A 22,265-nucleotide genomic window follows, 5' to 3' on the forward strand; every position below is an offset into this window, starting at 1 on the left:
GGGCTCTGTGCTGACAGCTAGCTCAGAGCCTGGAGCCTGTTTCAGATTCTGTGTCTCTCTCTCTCTGACCCTCCCTGCTCACCCTGTCTCTCTTTCTACCTCTCTCAGAAATAAATAAAACATTAAAAAATAAATAAAAAAATAAAAAGTGAGATATGGGGCGCCTGGGTGGCTCGGTTGGTTGAGCGTCCGACTTCGGCTCAGGTCATTATCTGGCTGTTCGTGGGTTTGAGCCCAGCATCAGGCTCTGTGCTGACAGCTAGCTCAGAGCCTGGAGCCTACTTTGGATTCTGTGCATCCCTCTCGCTCTGCCCCTTCCCCACTCATGCTCTGTCTCTCAAAAAGATTAAAAAAAATTTTTTTTTTTTAAAAATGCGAATCCAGACCTATTGAATCAGGAACTCTGGGGACACAGTCCAGTAGTCTGCGTCTTCATAGGCCCTTGAGTACTTCTGCTGCTCAGATGAAATGTGAGAACCACTGCTGTACGCGGAAGAAATGACAAGGCAGCCAGCTGCACAAAAGCTGGACAGGTGGAGGTGTCTGGGCTCTAGTCCCTCAGCCTAAACTCTTTTCTTAATTCTCTAGGACCCTCTTGTTCATGGAGCCTGTGTCCACCATGACTGAGCCCCGGGGCCCCGTAGACCATGGAGTCCAGATTCGGTTCATCACAGACCCAGTGGGTGACACGGAGATGGGCACCCTTCGTCGTGGTGGACGGCGTCCGGCCAAGGATGCGAGAGCCAGCTCCTACGGGGTCGCTGTGCGCGTGCAGGGCATTGCTGGGCAGCCCTTTGTGGTGCTCAACAGTGGGGAGCAAGGTAGTGACTCCTTTGGAGTCCAGATCAAGGGGACCCACGGCAGAGGGGCCGCAGGAGCTCTGAGCTCTGACTCGGAACCCCTGGAGCGCTCCTACTCTCACGCCAAGGGGTTTCCTGCACGCTCACAGGGCAGCTTTTCGGATGAGGAGTCCGGGGCCTGTGGGAACGGGAGGCTCCTCCGGTCCCGGTCCCAGGCCTCCCTGGCAGGCCCTGCCCCCTTGAGTGCCAGTGCCCGCAGTGCCAGCCTGCTGGAGCTGGCCCCTCCCGGAGCCGCGCTGGGCGGCACCATTGACACTGCTCCCCTATCTTCAGTGGACTCTCTCATCAACAAGTTTGATAGTCGACACGGAGGGCAGAGCCGGGGCCGGACCAGCCGGCGCTTGCGGACCCTAGCGCCCGAGCAGCGCAAGCGGAGCCAAAGCCTGGACAACCGGCTCCCACGGGCCGCCCTCGAGGACCGGGAGCGCCTGTCCCCCCTCCGTGGGGCCCCTGGCACAGAGCTGGATGGCCCCGTGGGCAGCTCAGCCCAGAGCCACAGCCCTCCCGGCGGCCTTAGCCGGGCCCGTCGGACGCAGGACTGGCTTCCTCAGAGTCTGGAGGAGCCGCAGGGGAGAGCCCAGGACCCCGGCCTGCTGCAGGTGAGACCCCAGCCCTCCCGGGCTTCTGAGCCCTGACCCACTAGCCCCGGGGCCCCTTGCCGATTCCAATAACCAAAAGCAGACAGTCTCTACTGGGCTGTCCTCCGTACCTTTCTACTCAATAGACGATGCGCTCGCGTTCGAGATACTTCCACGGAAATCGGACGGACTTTGAAATCGCCTTCGCGAGTGAGAGGGCTACTGGCTCCTGCCTGGCCGGCAGCTGGCAGCACAAGTATAATGCGAGCTGCTCAGCCTCCTGGCCTCGTCTACCACTCACGAGTGCGACTGAGTCAGGGGGCAGCTTCTTGGAGATGAGGTTAAGCCTGTTTTAAAAGTAAATCGTTTGCAAATTCTAGCACACAGATGGTCCGCTTGTCAGGGAGAACGTGGCTGGCGGCTGCAGCAAGGGGTTTCCCTGCTTGGACGTCTCCTGGGCCCGCTGCTCGGGCCTCAGGCGAGTTTGTCACCGTGGGTCCGCGTGTCATGCCTGTGGTGTCCGCCTGCCGCTGCTGGGCCAACCCAATGCCGCACATGCCTCTGGCTGAATCTTCTTCTTTCTCGGGGTTTATGTTTTGCAGTTCAAATCAACCCCGGACCTCCTCCGAGACCAGCAGGAGGCTGCCCCACCCGGCAGTATGGACCATGTGAAGGCCACCATCTACAGAATCCTGAGGGAGGGGTGTGTGGGGCCCTCCCAACGGGGTGGCCACATACCTCCCTCCTTTCCCTTCCGGTTTCGTCCCTCATCTTCCTTGCCCTGAGCACTCCCTTCCCTCCTCTCTGCCACCTCTTCCCTCCCTTCAGCTTTGCTTCTGTCCCTTTACCCTCCAGGAGCTCAGAGAGCGAGATGTCTGTGAAGAGGAAGGTCAGCTTGGTGCTGGAGCAGATGCAGCCTCTGGTGGTGAGTGGAGGCAGGGAGCAGGGGGCAGGGCTCTGTCCTTCGGGATCTGGGATCTGGGCACGGACTCACCCCTTCCCTCCATATCCCTGGCAGATGACTTCTGGTTCTGCTAACCAGGCTGGGCAGGGTGAGCTCACCCGAAAAGTGGAGGAGCTGCAGCAAAAGCTGGATGAAGAGGTGAAGGTGAGGGGAGATGGGGTGTAGGAGGCACATGGGACACCGGGGAGGAGCCGTGGCCCGGCCACTCTTCCAAGCAACGGGGCAAGCGCTCGTGTCTTCTGTGACCCAAGAGGCAAGGGCATGTGCCCGTCCCACCAAGCACGTCTGGGGCTCCCTGGAGCTCAGCGACAGCAGCACGTTCATCTGGGCTCTGACCGCCCTCTCTCCATTTCCTTTGGAAGTTCCCTCCCGGCTTTGCTGCTCACTGGCCACGTGTGCCGTGAGTGGATTCCTCACCCTGATCCTTTTCATTGATGGTACAGCGATGGCAGTACACAGTAGCCATTGCTTGTTGAGGATAACCCAGGTAATGTGTCCTAGTCATAGGGACCTTGTAAGGTGGGCGTTGTGGACACTTCCATGAAGAGAAAACTGATGATCAGAGGGGTGGAGTGTTCAAGCCAGTAAGTTACAGAGAAGAATTTGAAAATTCAAGTCAGTCTTATGCTAAAGTTCATGTGTTAAAAAAATACATCCTGCTTCCACCTCTCCCGGTACTTCCTTGCATGTAGTTGGTGCTTGTAAGTGTTGGATTGTAACACCCCTTGTTTCCTGGAAAGCAAACTAGTGTCCTGGTCAGCTGTGGAGTCAAAGTGAGTTCAAATCCTGGTACCCTAACTTGTTGGCTTTGTAACTGACCTGAGGCGTGTTCTTTAAATGTTCTGAGCCTTTGTTTCCTTAACTGTAAAGTGGGGATGATAATTGGACTCTTATTTATGTATGGCTGTGTAACAAGTTATCTCAAAACTTAACAACTTGAGGGGCGCCTGGGTGGCTTAGTCGGTTAAGTGTCCGACTTTCGCTTAGGTCATGATCTCACGGTTCGTGGGTTGGAGCCCCGCGTCGGGCTCTGTGCTGACTGCCAGCTCAGAGCCTGGAGCCTGTTTCAGTCTGTGACTCCCTCTCTCTCTGACCCTCCCCTGCTCACGCTGTCTCTCTCTCTCTCCTAGAAATAAAAAANTGTTTCAGTCTGTGACTCCCTCTCTCTCTGACCCTCCCCTGCTCACGCTGTCTCTCTCTCTCTCCTAGAAATAAAAAAAAAAAAAAAAAAAAAAACTTAACAACTTGAAACAGTTGTCTCCTGGTGTCTGAGGGCCCAGAATCTGGAGGCAGCTGAGCTGGGTAGTTCTTTTTAAAAAAATTTTTTTAATCTATTTTTTTTTATATTTATTTATTTTTGAGAGACGGAGAGAGACAGAGCACAAGTGGTGGAGGGGCAGAGAGAAAATGAGACACAGAATCTGAAGCAGGCTCCAGGCTCTAGCTGTCAGCACAGAGACCAATGCAGGGCTCGATCTCACAAACTGTGAGGTCATGGCCTGAGCTGAAGTCGGACACTAAACCAACTGAGTCCCTGGGCGCCCCCTAAGCTGGGTAGTTCTGCCGCAGGGTCTGTTATGAATTTCCAAGCAAGGTATTGGCTGGGGCTGGTCATGAGAAGACCACCTAGTTGGAGGCCTCACCTCCTTGCCATGTGGACCTCTTCACGGGGCGGTCGAGGGTCCAATATGGTGGCTACCTTTCCTCAGAGTGACTGATTAGGAGAGAAGGTAAGGATTGGAAGCTGCAATGCCTTTTTAGGACCTAGTCTCAGAAGCTATACATCACTCCTTCCTTTTTCTCTTTGTTAGCAGAGAGTCCTTAAGTCCACCCCATTCTCCAGCAAAGAGGCTTCACCTTTTGAAAGGAATGTCAGAGGATTAGTGGAGGTACCTTAAACCATCACAAGTCCTGAGGCTTGTGAGAAGTCTTAAGGCAGATAATAAGCACAGGGTCCCTAGTACAGTGCCTGTCATTTAGTGAGTGTCTTCATGTGTTAGACATTCCCGTTACTCCTGGTCCTTCTGAGAGGTTTTTCCTATTCTCCACCTGCTTTACTCTCCTCGCCTTTTCCAGAAGCGACAGAAGCTAGAGCCGTCCCGGGTCGGGCTGGAGCGGCAGCTGGAGGAGAAGGCAGAAGAGTGTAGCCGACTGCAGGAGCTGCTGGAGAGGAGGAAGGGGGAGGCCCAGCAGAGCATCAAAGAGTGAGTGCCGCCGGTGGTACATGTGGGGGGCCAGAGTGGGTGGGTGCCCCCTGGGAGAGAGAGATGGGGCAGGGGAGGGGGGAGATCTCTAAAAGCTGGAAGGAGCAAACAGAGACAGCTGACAGATAGGACCTTTCTCTACTTTATCACTCATGGTGATAGTGCCTTAGTTAGGTTACCTGGATTTGCCTCTCTGCCTCTGGCCCTAAATCTGTAAAATGGGTTAATAACAGTACCTACCTCACAGATTGTTCATGCAGCAGATGTTTTTGCAGTGAATCATGTGGCAGGCAGTGATCTGGGTTCCTGGGGTACATCAGTGAACCGTTCAGATGCGGAGCACTGTTCTCCAGAAGGAAAGTTTCTAGTGGGGGCCAGGGGGTCTGTAAATAAAGAACATATTAGGTAAGTAAACCTGTAGCATGGGAGAAGGCGATAGGTAGGGTAGGTTAAAGCAGATCAGTGGAGAAACAGTGGAGGCCTCATTAAGATTTGAACAAAGACTCGAAGGAGGTTTAAATGAATCAATACACGTAAAGTACGTCGAAAGCTGCCTGACTCCTAGAACTTAGTAACGTTATCCACTGTTATTAGGCTCCAGAACATGAAGCTCCTTGTGGACCAGGGTGAAAGGGTACGACACGGGCTGGAGACCCAAGTGATGGAGCTGCAGGACAAGCTAAAACGGGCCCAGGGGCCTGAGCCTGCTAAGGAGGCACTAATGAAGGTAGGGGGCAGCCCCAGCCTCCACTTGCTGTCCGCTAGAGCACCTGCATGGCTGCTCACCTCCGGTTTTCCCAAAGTTTGGGCAGTAGGTAGCTGATTACGGGCACCCCTTAGCGTGCTTTCAGACAGATTCACAGGGGTGTGTGTGGGGGTGGGGGGTTAGATCCCAGAATGGTGAATTTCCTCTCTCCTAAGTTGGCATCTCAGAGGCCAGAGCGCACCTGGGACTGAGCCTGACAGGTATGAAGTGCTTACTAAGTAGTTTTGATTGGCTGCCTGAATGAATAGAAAGGCGGATCCTATTATAGTCATGTCCATACCTTCCATCCTCATTTCCCCAGGACCTGTTAGAGACCCGGGAGCTTCTGGAAGAGGTCTTGGAGGGGAAGCAACGGGTAGAGGAGCAGCTGCGGCTGCGGGAGCGGGAGCTGACGGCCCTGAAGGGGGCCCTGAAGGAGGAGGTGGCCTCCCGCGATCAGGAGGTGGAGCAGGTCCGGCAGCAGTACCAGCGGGACGCAGAGCAGCTCCGCAGGAGCGTGCAGGATGCAACCCAGGCACGTGATAGAGCAGGGGCTGCCAGAGGCAGGCGCACCCTGCCCACTCGCCCCCCGCCAGGACGGGCTGCCGAGAAGCTGTGGTGTTTTGAGACTTTTCTACTTGTCACTGCAACTCCTTCTAAAGGACACACGTGGGATGTAGTGAACACCTTGGCCAGGAAACCTGCAAGGGCAGAGAGAGGGAGTGCAGGCCAGGGCCACCGTGAGAGAGAGTGACCAGGGTGCCATGGGGAAATCACTGGGGGAGGTTCCTCCCCATGACAGTGGGGTGGACCATGGCTTGGGAAGAGCTCACTGCTAGCATCGCACCAGGCATCGATGGGGGATGAGGGTTTGCAGCTGGCGTGGTGCCCCGTGGGCCTGGGCCTCCCCTTCTACACACTGACACTTTGATCTGAGCCTCCTGGCCCCCAACTGTCCCCTTCCCTAGGACCATGCAGCATTAGAGGCTGAAAGGCAGAAGATGTCAACCCTGGTGCGGGAACTGCAGAGAGAGCTGGAGGAGACCTCTGAGGAGACAGGGCATTGGCAAAGCATGTTCCAGAAGAACAAGGAGGAGCTTAGAGCCACCAAGCAGGAGTGAGGACCTTGTATCTTTCTCGAGAATGCTTATCCATGTTCCTACATCCTGCTTCCTTTCTACCCACGCTGTGCCCTTTGCTCTGCTGAGAGTGGAAGCCCAGGCTGTTGGCCTCTGGGGAGGTAGTTTGCATTGTTCTGCTAACCTCTCCCAGGAAGGTGGTCTGATCTTGTTCCCTTTCCCTTTCCACTCACCTCACTGGGCTCAGACTCCTGCAGCTGAGGATGGAGAAGGAGGAGATGGAAGAGGAGCTTGGGGAGAAGATGGAGGTCTTGCAAAGGGAATTGGGGCAGGCCCGAGCTGGTGCCGCAGATACTCGCCACATGGAGGAGCTCAAGAAGGTACTTGGAGGGGCGCCTGGGTGGCTTTGTTTGTGGAGCATGGGATTCTTGATCTCAGGATTGTGAGTTTGAGCCCCATATTGGGTGTAGAGATTACTTTAAAAAAAGAAATGAAGGAAGAAGGACGGATGGACAGATGGATGGACTTGGAATTGGAGGGTGGAAGGGCAGGTCGGGGTGGTGGACACTGACCCGGCCTCTACGCTGTTGGGGCGGCCTTCTGTGGGCTGGGTTTTCAGGACCTGTTTGGCCATATATCCCCCCACATGTTCTCATCCAGCTAGGCTGCTCCCCCCACATGTTCTCATCCAGCTAGGCTGCTATCTTGAACATGCCAGTTTCTGATGTAAAGGACTTTTGGTGGCCAGATTGGGTTCTAGCCAGAGGCTGCTGGCCACCTCCCCAGAGACCTCATGGGGAGCAGCATTTCGGTGGATTTGTGAAACTCCAGGGTCATTTTTGCAAGCTTGGAGTTCGGTCAGCATCCTGAGAGCTGCTCTGCCTCGGGGTGGGGGAGATATGGAGTCTTTACCTACATCTACAAAACAAACATTTGCAGCTAGAATGCCAGTTTATCGCCTCGTAATGTGAAGTGTCACACAGACTGGAATACTCATATTGGTCTGGCAGGCTGACCTACTCAGAAAGCCAAATTGTCATTTGAAGGCTGCTTGGAGACCATAGCAGCTAGACCCGGGGAATTAAATGGTTTATCCTGCATGGATGTTTTATAAATGACAAAGTCATCACATTGAAGTAAATATAAATAATTTCTTCATATTCCTTGTATTACTTTATGAAGGACAAGAAAGCAAATAATTATTTTGGATGATTTAGAAACTTAGAAAATATTTTTTTTGTATAGAGAATTGGCATTTATGGCCTCCTGAGGAGTCTTCTAAGTTTATAATTCTTTGATTCACTCCACTGGATACATAGTTGGCGCTTACTTAACAAGTATTTATTGATCAGTGCTTGTTTATCATGCCTTTACCATAAGACTGCCTGATTTTAACCAGAGTAACTGTTTTTATTAAATGAGTAAAGAAGTATAGCTCTAAGTAATGATTTTCCAGATAAATAAAAGTCTGAGCTTATGCACATATGTGGTCGAGAAAAACATAATAAACCTAAACCAAATATACTTCAGTGGCTGTGAAATGAAAAGTTCTCTTAAAAGTTTACTATATTAATATGAAGTTAACAAATATCAAGGATAGTCTGAAGTCTGTTTGCTATATTAGTCTATATAATTCCTCTGGACAATCTCAGTTGATTAATTCTGTGAGATAAAGCTCAAAAGCTAAAAAGTAATACTTAGTGCTTCATTTACTCATATGAAGTAGGTTTTATCGATACTTACTCAATAACAAAGTATTAATAAGGAAAATGGACCTTGTCCAATGTAGACCATACACTGTGCTGATTTTTTCTTTCTTTTTTAAAAATTTTAAAAGTTTATTTATTTTGAGACAGAGAGAGAGAGGAGGGGAATGGCAGAGAGAAAGAGAGAGAGAGAGAATCCCAAGCAGGCCCTGCACTGTCAGTGAAGTGGCTGATACAGGGCTTGAACCCACAACCTGCAAGTTCATGACCTGAACTGAAACCAAGAGTCCATGCTTAACCGACTGAGCCACCTACGTGCCCCTGTTTTTCTTTTTCTTTGTAGTTTTGTTAGTGTATTACATTGAAAACTCACAATATATTATATTTCAGTCTGTTTATGGTGCTTTCTGAATTTCAGAAGTAGCTAGTAGCTGAAGAACTAGAACCAGAGTTCATATTTTAATTTTTTCTCCCACCCCTCCTAATTTTTTTTAAAAAAAATTTATTTTGAAATAATCTCCCTCTATACCCACTGTGGGGCTCAAACTTATAACCCCAAGATCAAGAGTCACATGCTCTGCTGACTGAGGCAGCCAGGTACCCCAATATTTTAATTTTTTAAAAGAGAAATAGGGGCACCTGGGTGGCTCACTTGGTTAACTACCTGACTCTTGGTTTCGTCTCAGGTTATGATATCACAGTTTGTGAGATTGAACCCCACATCGGGCTCCATGCTGACAGCATGGAGCCTTCTTGGGATTCTCTCTCTCCACTCTCCCCTGCACCCCACTTGTGCTCCCTCTCTCTCAAAATAAATAAACTTTAAACAAATTTAAAAAATAAAAAAGAAATAAAAGCAGCACCACTATTTATCGTGCTGCATGTTTTGGTTTTCAATATATTTTCTTTTGTTTTTGAAACAGCCAGTCCTATTTTGTCCACACCATCATCTATTCCATGTAATGTTTTCTATGGAGACTTATTTCACATACCATAGAATTCACCCACTTATTTATTTATTTTTAAATGTTTTAATTATTTCTGAGAGAGAGAGAAAGGGACAGTGTGAGCAGGAGAGAGGCAGAGAGAGGAGACACAGAATCTGAAGCAGGCTCCAGGCTCTGAGCTGTCAGCACAGAGCCCGACGTGGGGCTCAAACCCACGAACTGTGAGATCATGACCTGAGCCAAAGTCGGACGGTTAACCAACTGAGCCACCCAGGCGCCCCAGAATTCATCCTTTTATAACATAGTGGTTTTTAATATGTACATAAAGTTGTACATCATTACTATCTAATTACAGAACATTTTCAAATCACCCCAAAAAAGAACCCCATATGCAGTCACTTTCCCCAGCCCTTGGCAACCAGTAATCTACCTTCTGCCTCTATGGATTTGACTATTCATAGGCAGGTATCACAGAATCCGGCTCCAATAACATATGGCCTTGCATGTCTGGTTTCTTTCACCTAGCATAATGGTTTTTAAGGTTTACCCATGTTGTAGCAAGTATTGGTACTTCAATACTTTTTATGGCTAAATAATATTCTATATGGACATACGACATTTTGTTTATCTGTTTACCAACTGATGGTTATTTGGGTCATTTCTATATTTCAGCTCTCATGAAATTATGCTGCTGTGAACATTCATGTAACATGTTTCCCCCCAAAATGTCTTCAGTGCTCTTGGATATATACCTAGGAATGGAATTAATGGGTCCACTTTTTGAGAAACTGCCAAACCAATTGCCCAAGTAGCCACACCATCTTTTTTTTTTTTTAATTTCTTTTTACTGCTGTTTATTAATGTTGTGTGGGGGGGGCAGAATGTGAGTGGGGGAGGGGCATAGAGAGAGGGAGACACAGAATCTGAAGCAGGCTCCAGGCTCTGAGCGTCAGCACAGAGCCCGATGCGGGACTCGAACTCGCAAACCCTTGAGATCGAGATTGCAACCTGAGCCGAAGTTGGAAGCTCAACCGACTGAGCCCCGCCCCAGTAGCCACACCAACGTCCGTTCACGCAGCGACATGTGAGAGTCCCGGTTGCTACACAGTCTCCTGTCCCAGATTGGCTCTCCGTGCCCTGTCACTGCCCCCCCGTCGCTTGTAGGAGCTGCGCCGGACACAGCAGGAACTGAAGGAGCTGAAGGAAGAGCAGCAGAGCCAGGAGGTGGCTGGGCGCCACCGGGAGCGGGACTTGGAGAAGCAGCTGCGGGCCGAGGCGGATCGATGCCGGGGGCTGGAACAGCAGAACCTGCAGCTACAAAAGACGCTCCAGCAGCTGAGACAGGACTGTGAAGAGGCTTCTAAGGCAAGGGGAGTGGGCACAGGGCTCAGGCGGTGCAGGATGAGGGTTCTGGCGGGCACGGAGGTTCCCTGCCGTGGGTATGTACAGACCAGATCATGGTCCTAGGTGTGTAGTTCAGAGCAGCCAGGGGGTGGCCGGGGAGGCCCTGATGACCCCGCCGCGCCTCGTAGGCCTGGGATTCTCAGGGGCAGGCCGCTGCGGTGGCCTGGCTCCTGTGGGCTCTCTTCCGGGCGGCCTCCTTGGCAGCGGCCGGTGCCCTGGGGCCCCGGGGTCTGAGCTGCCGCTCCCTGAACTGGCCGCAGGCTCAGATGGCGGCAGAGGCAGAGGTGGCGGTGCTGGGGCAGCGGCGGGCGGCCGTGGAAACCACGCTTCGGGAAACCCAGGAGGAAAACGACGACTTCCGGCGGCGCATCCTGGGTCTGGAGCAGCAGCTGAAGGAGGCCCGAGGCCTGGCGGAGGGTGGGGAAGTGGCGGAGGCGAGGCTGCGGGACAAGGTGCAGCGGCTGGAGGTCAGTGCCCCTGAGCCGGCTTCCTCCCGGCCCTCTGGCCTCTCATCCCTGGCTGAGTACTCCCCGCCAGCTCCCCGGCCACCAGTTTTATTTTGCCCTGAGTGTGCCGCGTTTTGCCTTCACGACCCTCTGTTTAAACTTAGGTTTATTTCCCGGAGTGTGGCTCTGGCATCAACATCTTGGCCTTTGCACCGGCATTTTTGTCTCTTATCTCTCACCGCATGCCAGTCCCCTGTGTCTTGATTCCTTTGCTGGTGCCTCTGAGCCTGTTTTCACTGCCCACCTTTTTTGTAAATCTCTCTTTCTTCCCTCCTGTCTGCCCCTCTCCAAATGGCTTACGTCTTCCCTCTCCCAGGCAGAGAAAAAGCGGCTTGAGGAGGCCCTGAACACAGCTCAGGAAGAGGAGGGGAGCCTTGCAGCTGCCAAGCGGGCACTGGAGGCCCGCCTGGAGGAGGCCCAGCGGGGGCTGGCCCGCCTGGGGCAGGAGCACCAGGCACTGAACCGGGCCTTGGAGGAGGAAGCGAAGCAGCGGGAGGCGCTCCGCCGGGGCAAGGCCGAGCTGGAGGAGCAGAAGCGGCTGCTAGATAAGACTGTGTGCCAGCTCAACAAGGAGGTGGGCAGGGTCGGCCTGGGCTCTTAGGAAGAGGCCCCAGTCTTTAGGGAGCTTGCCTGAGGGGAGAGGGGAGCGATGGGGAAGTCAGAATGAGTGGTGTCTGCTTTCCTCAAATTCATTGCTGGGGAGGCCAAGGCCAAATCTTCAAGGAGCGTGTCCTTCCTACTCCTCCTCTGTGCTCTTGACCTTCCCACAATATCCCATAACACCATGGTCTTGGTCCTTGGAGAAGGTCTCCTAGGATTCTCCCTTAGACATCTATAAGGCTTGAACAGAAGAATTTTCATTAGTAGAATTTTCTACTTGGGGTAGGAAAAGGAAGGATCTATAATACCTCCCTAGGTGTCTGTAAGACCTAAATATGGGAATTTTCATGGGTGGGATTTTATATTTGGGGGAGGACAAGGAGGAAGGAAAAAAAGGAAGTTAGTTGCTTTTTATCAGGTAAGGTTCTTTTAATCTCTCTCTAAAGCTAGAGCAAACACCTAATATATTTCATCAGTTCTAAAATGCACTCAAAGTTGATTTCAGTCTTATAATTTTGATGGGTCATTACAGTTCAAGCAGTAGATTTTTCTTTCTTAGTGGTACATCTTGCAATCATTAGCATCTTGGGTTTGTGGAAATATGGTCAATTAGGTTTGCTCTATATCAGACGCTGCTGTAAGTACTTTATGTAATTAACTATCGTACTTCTCACAACAACTTCATGATGCAGGTACTGTTATTTTCCCATTTTACAGATGGGGACCTGAGACCCAGAGAGGACAAGCTGTGGTCACACAGCTAGTAAGGATTTGAAGCCAGGCAGTCTGTATATTACTACTGGCCATACTGGGGACCTAGGCCCAGGGGAGAGAATGGAGGCATGAAGTACAGTCTGGGGTGTCGGGCCCAGAGAAGGGACAGGGGTGCAGGGCTGAAAAGGCTCTTTTCTTTGCATCTCAGCTGGAGCAGATCGGGAATGACTCGAAGCAGGCCCTGCAGCAGCTCCAGGCCCAGCTGGAGGATTATAAGGAGAAGGCCCGGCGGGAGGTAGCAGACGCCCAGCGCCAGGCCAAGGAGTGGGCCAGTGAGGCTGAGAAGAGCTCTGGGGGGCTGAGCCGGCTTCAGGATGAGGTAGGAGCAGAAATGGCAGGGGGGTGGGAACCCTCTCAACATCCTTGGTCTGAAGGTCATTGCTTCTTAACTCAACCTGGGGCCAAGGGATCCTGGGACCCGGGTTGAGGTCTAACCACTTAGGACACAGTAAGGTAGGGGAGTTATCCATTGTAGGAACCAATGATAGGAGGTCTGTTGTCTGTAGAGCGTGACTTTTTTTTAATTTTAATTTTTTTTAGAGAGAGACAGGATGAGAGAGAGTGAGTGGGGGAGAGGGCCAGAGAGAGAGAGAGAGAGAGAGAGAGAGAGAGAGAGAATCTCAAGCAGGTTTCATGCCCCATGAGGAGTCCGACACAGGACTTGACCCTATGATCCTGGGATCATGACCTGAGCTAAAATCAAGAGTCAGACTCTCAACCTGCAGAACCCCCCCGGACCCCTGTAGCGCGATATTTAAACTGTTGCACATTAGAATCACCTGGGGAGATTTAAAAAAAAAATCCCAATACCAAAAGAATGTCAACACTGCAATGTTAGTGGAGGTATGGTATCAATATAGAGTCATGTTTGACATACGGTAGATGCTTTAAATATGGTTGCTAGTTTTAGGGGCACCTGGGTGGCTCAGTCGGTTGGGTGTCCGACTTCGGCTCAGGTCATGATCTCATGGTTTGTGGGTTCAAGCCCCGCATTGGGCTCTGTGCTGACAGCTCAGAGTCTGGAACCTGCTTCAGATTCTGTGTCTCCTTTTCTCTCTGCCCCCTACCCACTTTTGCTCTGTTTCTCTGTCTCTCAAAAATAAATAAACTTTAAAAAAATTTGTTTTTAAATATGATTGCTAATTTTAATCCTTCACAATCTTTTCCAGTAACAATGTGTTATAAACTTGTGTTTTGTGGTTACATTAAACCTTTTCTTGTTAAAAACCCAAAAATCCCGATACCCAAGCTGCAGCCCATATCATTTAATTCATAACCCCTGGGCCCAGGACCCACGATCAGTTTCCTGAAAACGACTTAAGTGATTCTAATTTGTGTAGGGCATTTTAAAACAGTAAAGAAAATGAACTAGGAGCTCCTTTCTGTGGGCTAGATAGGATGCTGCCGGGATCCCGGATGGTTGAGTAAAGCTAAAGATCTTCAAAGAAAAGAAAACAGACTAAACGTCAGCCTGCTTTTTATTATCACCGTGCTCTGGCAGTTCTAAAGAATGTCAGTGAGGAAACACTTGTCCCCCCTCCCCGCCCCTCCTGCCCCCAGCCCCCACCTCGCTTCTCCATGCTGTTGCCCGTTTCCCTCTGCCCAGACCCAGAGGCTGCGGCAGGCCCTGCAGGAGTCCCAAGCGGACCGAGACACTGCCCAGCTAGACAAGGAGCTGCTGGCCCAGAGACTGCAGGGGCTGGAGCAGGAGGCGGAGAACAAGAAGCGGTCCCAGGACGACAGGACCCGGCAACTCAAGGGCCTCGAGGTAAGGAGGTGGGGGGTGATGAGGGGATGAGAGGGAGGGGGGCGGGTGTCCAGGTCCTGGCCCAGGTGGGACTTCTGTGGGAGGAGCCAGGACACACCACACCCCCTTTCTTTTTTTTTTAAATTTTTTATTTTTAAAAATTTTTTTACAAATAGTTTATTGTCAAGTTGGTTTCCATATAACACCCAGTGCTCATCCCCACAAGTGCCCTCCTCCATGCCCATCACCCTCCTTCCCCTCCCCCCACCCCCATCTGCCCTCAGTTTGTTCTCAGCATTCAAGAGTCTCTCATGGTCCTCCGTTAAGATCCTCCTATACGTGCAAACATATGGTATCTGTCCTTCCCTTCCTGACTTGTTTCGCTCAGCATAACACCCTCAAGGTCCATCCATGTTGCTACACATGGCCAGATTTCATTTTTTCTCATTGCCATGTAGTATTCCATGGTATACATAAACCACATCTTCTTGATCCATTCGGCCGTTGATGGACACTTAGGCTCTTTCCATGTTTTGGCTATTGTTGAGAGTGCTGCTATGAACATTGGGGTCCATGCGCCCCTATGCCTCAGCACTCCTGTATCCCTTGGGTAAATCCCCAGCAGTGCTATTGCTGGGTCATAGGGGAATTCTATTGTTAACTTTTTGAGGAACCTCCACCCTGTTTTCCATAGGGGCTGCACCCATTTACATTCCCACCAACAGTGTAGTAGGGTGCCCATTTCTCCACATCCTCGCCAGCGTCTAGAGTGCTCTGATTTGCTCATTTTAGCCACTCTGGCGTGAGGTGGTATCTCAGTGTGGTTTTGATTTGTATTTCCGTGATGAGGAGGGATGCTGAGCATCGTTTCATGTGTCTGTTGGCCATCTGGATGTCCTCTTTGGAGAAGTGTCTGTTCATATCTTCTGCCCATTTCTTTACTGAGTTGTTTGTTTTTCGGGTGTGGAATTTGGTGAGTTCCTTATAGATTTTGGATATTAACCCTTTATCTGATATGTCATTTGCAACTATCTTTTCCCATTCCGTTGGTTGCCTATTAGTTTTATGGATTGTTTCCTTTGCCGTGCAGAAGCTTTTATTTTATTTTATTTTATTTTTTATTTTTTTATTTATTTCTAAGAGAGAGAGACAGCGTGAGCAGGGGTGGGTCAGAGAGAGAGGGAGACACAGACTCTGAAACTGGCTCCAGACTCTGAGCTAGCTGTCAGCACAGAGCCCGACGCGGGGCTCAAACCCACGAACTGCGAGATCATGACCTGAGCGAAAGTCGGATGCTTAACTGACTAAGCCACCCAGGCACCCCAGAAGCTTTTAATCTTGATGAGGTCCCAACCACAAAAGACCCCGAATAGCCAAAGTAATACTAAAGAATAAAACCAAAATGGGAGGTATCACCATCCCAGACTTTAGCCTCTACTACAAAGCTGTCATCATCAAGACAGTATGGTATTGGCACCAAAACAGACACATAGACCAATGGAATAGAATTGAGAACTCAGAAGTGGACCCAAAAGTATACAGCCAACTAATCTTTGACAAACCAGGAAAGAGTATCCAATGGAAAAAAGACAGCCTCTTTAACAGATGGTGCTGGGAGAACTGGACAGCAACATGCAGAAGAATGAAACTAGATCATTTTCTCACACCATACACAAACTCAAAATGGATAAAGGACCTGAATGTGAGACAGGAAACCATCAAAACCACACCCCCTTTCTGCTCTAGGGACGGAAGCTGGTAGCCCACAGCTGGTGGAGTTTGACTGCAGGGATGTTTGTTTTGTGTTGTGTTGTTGTTGTTGTTGTTAAACACTTTTAAAAGAGAAATTTTATTATTTTTTAAAAATATTTTTTATATATATTTTTATTAGTTTTTTAGATTTATTTATTTTTTTAAATGTGGGCTAAGTCTTTTTTTGTTTTTTTCAATGTTTTATTTATTTCTGAGAGAGAGAGAGAGAGAGACAGCATGAGCAGGAAAGGGTCAGAGAGAGGGAGACACAGAATCTGAAACAGGCTCCAGGATCTGAGCTGTCAGCACAGAGCCCGATGCGGGGCTCGAACTCACGAACCGTGAGATCATGACCTGAGCCGAAGTCAGATGCTTAACCGACTGAGCCACCCAGGTGCCCCTTTTAGATTTATTTTTTACTGTTTATTTATTTTTGAGAAAGAGACAGAGTACGAATGGGGGAGGAGCAGAGAGAGAGGGAGACACAGAATTCGAAGCAGGCTCCAGGCTCCAAGCTGTCAGCACAGAGTCTGACGCGGGGCTCGAACCCACGAACCGTGAGATCATGACCTGAGCCGAAGTCAGATGCTTAACCGACTGAGCCACCCAGGCGCCCCAAATATTTTTTTTATTTTTAAGTAGTCTCTACATCCAACATGGGGCTCAACCTCACAACTCCTGAGATTGAGGGCCAGCCAGGTGCCCCTGACTGCAGTGTTTTAAACGGCTTTGAATTAATTGTCAGTGTTTAGGAATTTATACATGTCATATAAAAGTTCTGATTTCTGGCTTCTTTTGTACATTTGGAAAATGTGGTAACGCCGAGCTTCTAATCCTGAGTTACCTCCACGGCAGCAGTTGGCTGGGCATGAGTGGTGACATCTCTTTAGAGTCAATAGTCTCTTCAGTTTGCTATATTTGGCAATAATCACGATAACAAGACGATAGCAGGAGCAAACACATATTGTACCATGTGCTGAGCACTTCAGACTTATTTAATCCCGACAGTCACCCTGTGGGAAAGGTGGTCTTGTCTTCTCCATTTTATTGTTGAGGGAAACTGATGCACCGAGAGGTTAGGTAATCAGCCAGGGCCCCTTTGCTAGGAATCTGGTTTTCAGGGCCACGCAGTGTGGCTCCAGAGACCAGACGCTTCATCTGTCCAGGCTAGTGCCTGGCCTCAGGGTGCTTCCTTGGTCTGGGCCCTGGCACTTCTGTTTCTGACTCTTTCCATCCCAGCCTTGGCTCAGGCACTTTGATTTCTGTCTGCTTTCCCTCTAGGGAAACAGGGCTGCCCCAGGGAGGGACAGGTTCTGGGGTTTGTCATCCCATCAGGGGACCAAGGCTAGAGCAGGTGCCCCTCACCCTTCCCCTCGATGCCATCCGTGGTCAGCAGAAGGTGTAGTTCCGAGGTGGCTCTGGGCAGCGGCACTTGTGGGGACCCTTGAGACAGGTCTGCGGAGGCAGGGCTTTGAGAGTGTCCTGGTTGGGGTGTGGCGTTTTGGCATCCAGCGTGTGCAGCAGAAATTGCTCCTTCGCCACAGGAAAAGATCTCACGGCTGGAAGCGGAGTTGGATGAGGAGAGGAGCACGGTGGAGCTGCTGACTGAACGTGTGAATCGGGGCCGGGACCAGGTAAGCCCTGCCTTACCCCTGTCCTGTGTCCACCCCCGACTGCAGAGCCTCATGGCCGTCTCAGGACACCTCCGCCCTCCTGTGTTTCACCGTCTGGAGGATTCTGGCCGCAGAGTCCATTCATGGCTGGCGCTACTCGAGGTCCCCTCTGCTTCAGGGCGGGTGGAAAGAAGCCAGGGAGTTGAGTGGAAGAAGGAGTCCCGGTGGCCTGGGATTACTCTCTGGCCTGAATCCAGGCTACTGCCATTCTGAAGGGATGCTAATTCCTGGTGAGATGGAGGAGGCCCTGTTTAAATTCCGTGGCTCCTCCCACTCGAATAGGCTGATTTCTTAGTCACCTGGGAATTGTGGGGATTCAGGGAGCATCCTACGGTTTACTCTGCTTCATGTTGTTCACCTGGCTGGTTCTGTGTCAGCCCTCCCTGAATCTGGCTCCTCTCACCCCTCCCCACCAGGTGGACCAGCTGAGGACAGAGCTCATGCAGGAGAGGTCAGCTCGACAGGACCTGGAGTGTGACAAAATCTCCCTGGAGAGACAGGTGAGCTGGGGAGTGGGGAGTCTTGGGGACAGACCCCGGGAGGCAGGTGAAAGTACCAAAGGAGGAGTTGGAAGTGGAATGTGACTGTGAAGACTTTCTGTCCCTTCCAGAACAAGGACTTGAAGAGCCGATTGGCGAGCTCAGAAGGCTTCCAGAAGCCTAACGCCAGCCTCTCTCAGCTTGAGTCCCAGAATCGGGAGTTGCAGGAGCGGCTGCAAGCTGAAGAGAGGTGACGTGAGCCCTCCCTCCCTCCCTCTGGGCTTTCCTCCTCTGAGGCCCCCTCCATCTTGCACCTCACACATGGCCAACCTGGCCTCATCCTTAGGGGGACCTTTTTTTTGGTAAAGAACAGAGAGAGTTGCAGATCTTCTGAAATGCAAATGACTTCTTCTCTCCCTGGTTTTTGGCATCAATCCTGGATGCTTCCCAGTGTGATGTGACTGAGCAGAGTTCATGGAGGCCGGAGGGGGCCCCGTAGGGGTTCCTTCAGAAATGGCGACAGCCAGAGACACCCCCCCTTCCCTACCCTCTTAGGGAGAAGACAGCTTTGCAGTCCACGAACCGAAAACTGGAGCGGAGAGTTAAAGAGCTGTCCATCCAGATCGATGATGAACGGCAGCATGTCAATGACCAGAAGGACCAGGTACACACAGTAGCCGGGCCAAGCAACCACGTGGTAAGCGCGTACTGAGCGTTTGCTGGAAGGCCACCGGAGGGCCTACCTCAGACATCTTCCCAGCTTCAACTCTTCTTGTATAAGGCCGGAGACGAAACCGGAGGGACTGGGTTAGAGCAGTCAGAGTAAGCACACGCGTCGCATGCCTGCGACATGCTAGGTTCTCTTTCTCAGTGTTACACATGTCAGAACCTATTTAATCCCCGAAACAAACCTGCAGAGTTAGGGAACTTGCCCCTGGTCATGATATATTTCTAGGGCAAAGATCCCTTGTCAGAATTGCTACAGGGGAGGGTCCCAGTCCACGGTAGCAGCAGATGCTTTTCTAACATGGGGGCTCGGTATCCTGCCAGCTAAGCCTGAGGGTGAAGGCTTTGAAGCGGCAGGTGGATGAAGCGGAAGAGGAGATTGAGCGACTTGATGGTCTGAGGAAGAAGGCCCAGCGTGAGCTGGAGGAGCAGCACGAGGTCAATGAGCAGCTCCAAGCCCGGATCAAAGCCCTAGAGAAGGACTCCTGGTAATGGCTGTGCTCCGACCCCGGCTGATGGGGATAGCTGTGTGGGAAGGGGATGGCTCACTGGATAGGGAGGAGGGCCCCTAAGATGGCACTTGGCAGTCACGTCCTCCTGCCTGGAAGCCTGCGTGATTATTCTCTAGCATCTTAGCCCCTAGTCTAATCCCATCTCCCCAGATCTCAGATCCGTGGCGGATCTTGTGAGTACCTACAGGGCTTAGAACAACTGGGAATTTCCTTAACATGGTAAGTGGGGCTGTCTCAATCTTTGTGTCCCTCCCTTACAAGTATTCCTCTCTCTGACTCAGGCGCAAAGCTTCCCGGGCAGCTGCCGAGTCAACCCAGCACGAAGGGCTGAGCTCAGATGAGGAATTTGACAGCGTCTATGACCCTTCCTCCATCGCATCTCTGCTCACGGAGAGCAACCTGCAGACCAGTTCCTGTTAGCTTGGGTCCACAAGGGACCAGACACCACACTTGAGGCCCGCCCTGGCCGTCCTGTTCTTCCCTGCCAAGCCTCGGGTTCCCCCATTCCTGGGGGGAGAGAGGGGGACACCCAATTATCCAGCCTGAAGACTGGGAGGGGTGTGAATGATGGTGGTAAAAAAAGGCATTAGCATTAAGCTGGTGGATGGGCTTTCCCTTTCCTCTGGAGAAGTGGGTATTGTAGGCCAACTGAGCCCTTCCCTTAAGTGCCGATCCTCCCTCTTCTCCCTCATAGCAATAGGATGGTCAGCGTAGAGGCCGAAGTGGCTCAGACAGGATAGGAGGGAACAGATATTGCCATGTATATAAAGCTTTATTTCTTTAGCCCTTAACCCTTAGGCTCAGGGAAAAATACCCTTTGTGATTCTGCTCCCTCAACTCCTGCAACATGTTTCCCTCCAACTCTGGAGCAGGGTGGAACATTCCGGGTAATGTACACACTAGTGTGGCTCTATCCAGTTCTTGGATGCTTCTCTTTGCACAGTTGGGGGACCCATATGGTAGTCCCCACCTCCCTCCGCTCCTGTGTATTTTGTCTTCTCTAAGCCAGTGGATCCACGGGTCTGTTCTCCCTTCCCATCTTCCCCATCCCAACCTTCCTTCTTTCCTTCTGGTGCCTTAGCCAGGGTGAGGAGAGAAGGATGCTCTTCTTGCCTTCTATGCCTGCACATTCATACCTCTCCGAGGACCAAGCTTTCCCCAAACAGGGCCCTCGGCCTTCCCTGCTGCCCCAGTGAACGGTCTAGAGAGCTGCGGGATCCTCTGCTGATGAGCCCTGGGGGAGGGACTTTGGTAGGGCCATGATAAGGTGGTGGGCCTGGTTCTGCTCAGGGTCTCTGTCTTTCCTCCTTTCCCTCTGTGACTCTGGATGTGTTCATAACGGGGTTGCATCTGGGAACCCTGATAACTGCCTACCTGAGTTTGAAAAGCAAAGGTCTTCCTTGTGGTTCCTCTGGTCCAGATGTGGCCAACTTTAGTAGGGAACCAGGGGGCCCTTGTTATCTCAGGAGCTTGAACCTGATACAGGGCTTCCTGCCTAGGACTAAAGACTGACTCTTGGTAGAAACGGGAAGAGGCAATGGAGGATTTATTCCTCCCTTGGGTTTTGGGGAGAGCCCAGCCCTGGTGGGGAGGAGGTAAGGGAGATGATTCACCTCTCTTATTTCCTAAGCAGGCTCTGTAAGGAGCCTGGGGGAGGGAGAAGGCTGTTTTCGTCAATGACTTGTAATTTCATGATAAAAAAAAATCCTCTATTCTGCAAATTAGATATTTTCCCCCAAATGAATCCAGCCTTGATTTTATTTTAAATTAAACATTAAAATGATATATCTATACCAAAATCCTTGACTTCTCGTTCTTTTTCCTGGCTTATTTGGAGGTTTGTTTTATGAAGAAACCATTTTTTTAATGTTTTTATTTATTTCTGAGAGAGAGAGACAGTGTGAGCAGAGGAGGGTCAGAGAGAGAGGGAGACACAGAATCCAAAGCAGGCTCTGGGCTCTGAGCTAGCTGTCAGTGCAGAGCCCAACGCAGGGCTTGAACTCGTGGACTGCAAGATCATGACCTGAGCCAAAGTCAGACGATTAACCGACTGAGCCACCCAGGTGCCCTAGAATTCTTTATTTTATGTTTTTAAATTTTTAAAAATGTTTTTATAAATTTATTTCTGAGAGAGAGACAGTGTGAGCAGAGGAGAGTCAGAGAGAGAGGGAGACACAGAATCCGAAGCAGGCTCCGGGCTCTGAGCTAGCTGTCGGCATAGAGCCGGATTTGGGGCTTGAACTCACCAATCGTGAGATCATGACCTGAGGTGAAGTTGGACTCTTAACGGACTGAGCCACCCAGGCGCCCCTGAAGAAACCATTTAATTATAGAACTTAGAGGCTGAAGCTGGGGTTTTCTTTACCTCACTTTTTAGAGGCCATTTACAACAGGTCAGATGGAGCCCAGGGAGCCTGTGTTTCTAGCACCTCCCTTCTCTCCTAAACAACCTTCTGGGAATAGAAAGCCACTAAATGCCATCTCTGAAGGTTAAAAGAGAGACTAGGATTGAGTTATATTCCCTTGGGGCCCAGGGACATCCCCATCATTGACCTCCCAGGTGCAAAGACACTCATCCCATCCCACCTGATAGAGGATTCCGTCCCTACCTGAGAGGTAGCAAAGTTTCTGTCATTCTGCTTTTGTGTTGCCTTGAAGAGGGAGCTAGCTGTTCATCAGAGACTGCTGCCAAATTCAGGGGCACTGCCCACCCAAGAGTGGGTCAGAGCTCCTGCGTTCTTTCCATATGGACCACAGCCCACCCTATGTGGACCGCAGCCAAAATGAAGAGAGGAGTTGGACTGGAAGAAACTCCACCCTTGGCAATCCTCTCCCCTAGGTCCTTAAAATGCTAATCTGGGCTTGGGGAGTAAATGCCACTGGAGAAATTGAGGTTTGTCCTTTCTCAAGAATACAAAATCCTTTTAAGGCAACGTGTCCCGCCTCTCCCGGCCATATAAGGGCAGCTTTAGTATAATAGCTTCTACAAAACAAGCCCCACCCAGAGCC

General features: G+C 50.9%; 1 protein-coding gene across 1 annotated transcript in view; it reads left to right on the plus strand.

Annotated features, from left to right (window-relative positions):
* CGN (cingulin) overlaps window positions 1–19,676 on the plus strand; it is a 29,489-nt gene extending 9,813 nt beyond the window's left edge. Inside the window, exons 2-21 of the mRNA XM_039246249.1 lie at window positions 589–1,459; window positions 2,041–2,141; window positions 2,294–2,363; window positions 2,457–2,546; window positions 4,479–4,606; window positions 5,201–5,333; window positions 5,674–5,886; window positions 6,320–6,468; window positions 6,678–6,810; window positions 10,248–10,448; window positions 10,748–10,954; window positions 11,310–11,567; window positions 12,516–12,686; window positions 13,974–14,135; window positions 17,411–17,500; window positions 17,956–18,039; window positions 18,150–18,268; window positions 18,574–18,682; window positions 19,069–19,232; window positions 19,538–19,676. Coding sequence (XP_039102180.1) covers window positions 602–1,459; window positions 2,041–2,141; window positions 2,294–2,363; window positions 2,457–2,546; window positions 4,479–4,606; window positions 5,201–5,333; window positions 5,674–5,886; window positions 6,320–6,468; window positions 6,678–6,810; window positions 10,248–10,448; window positions 10,748–10,954; window positions 11,310–11,567; window positions 12,516–12,686; window positions 13,974–14,135; window positions 17,411–17,500; window positions 17,956–18,039; window positions 18,150–18,268; window positions 18,574–18,682; window positions 19,069–19,232; window positions 19,538–19,676 — 3,579 coding nt within the window. The 5' untranslated portion in view covers window positions 589–601. The remainder of the gene's footprint in view (window positions 1–588; window positions 1,460–2,040; window positions 2,142–2,293; window positions 2,364–2,456; window positions 2,547–4,478; window positions 4,607–5,200; window positions 5,334–5,673; window positions 5,887–6,319; window positions 6,469–6,677; window positions 6,811–10,247; window positions 10,449–10,747; window positions 10,955–11,309; window positions 11,568–12,515; window positions 12,687–13,973; window positions 14,136–17,410; window positions 17,501–17,955; window positions 18,040–18,149; window positions 18,269–18,573; window positions 18,683–19,068; window positions 19,233–19,537) is intronic.
* The last annotated feature ends 2,589 nt before the right edge of the window (window positions 19,677–22,265 follow it).

Source organism: Hyaena hyaena, unplaced genomic scaffold, assembly GCF_003009895.1.
Source record: "Hyaena hyaena isolate Hyena2069 unplaced genomic scaffold, ASM300989v1 scaffold_284, whole genome shotgun sequence".
NCBI classification, from domain to species: Eukaryota; Metazoa; Chordata; class Mammalia; order Carnivora; family Hyaenidae; genus Hyaena; species Hyaena hyaena.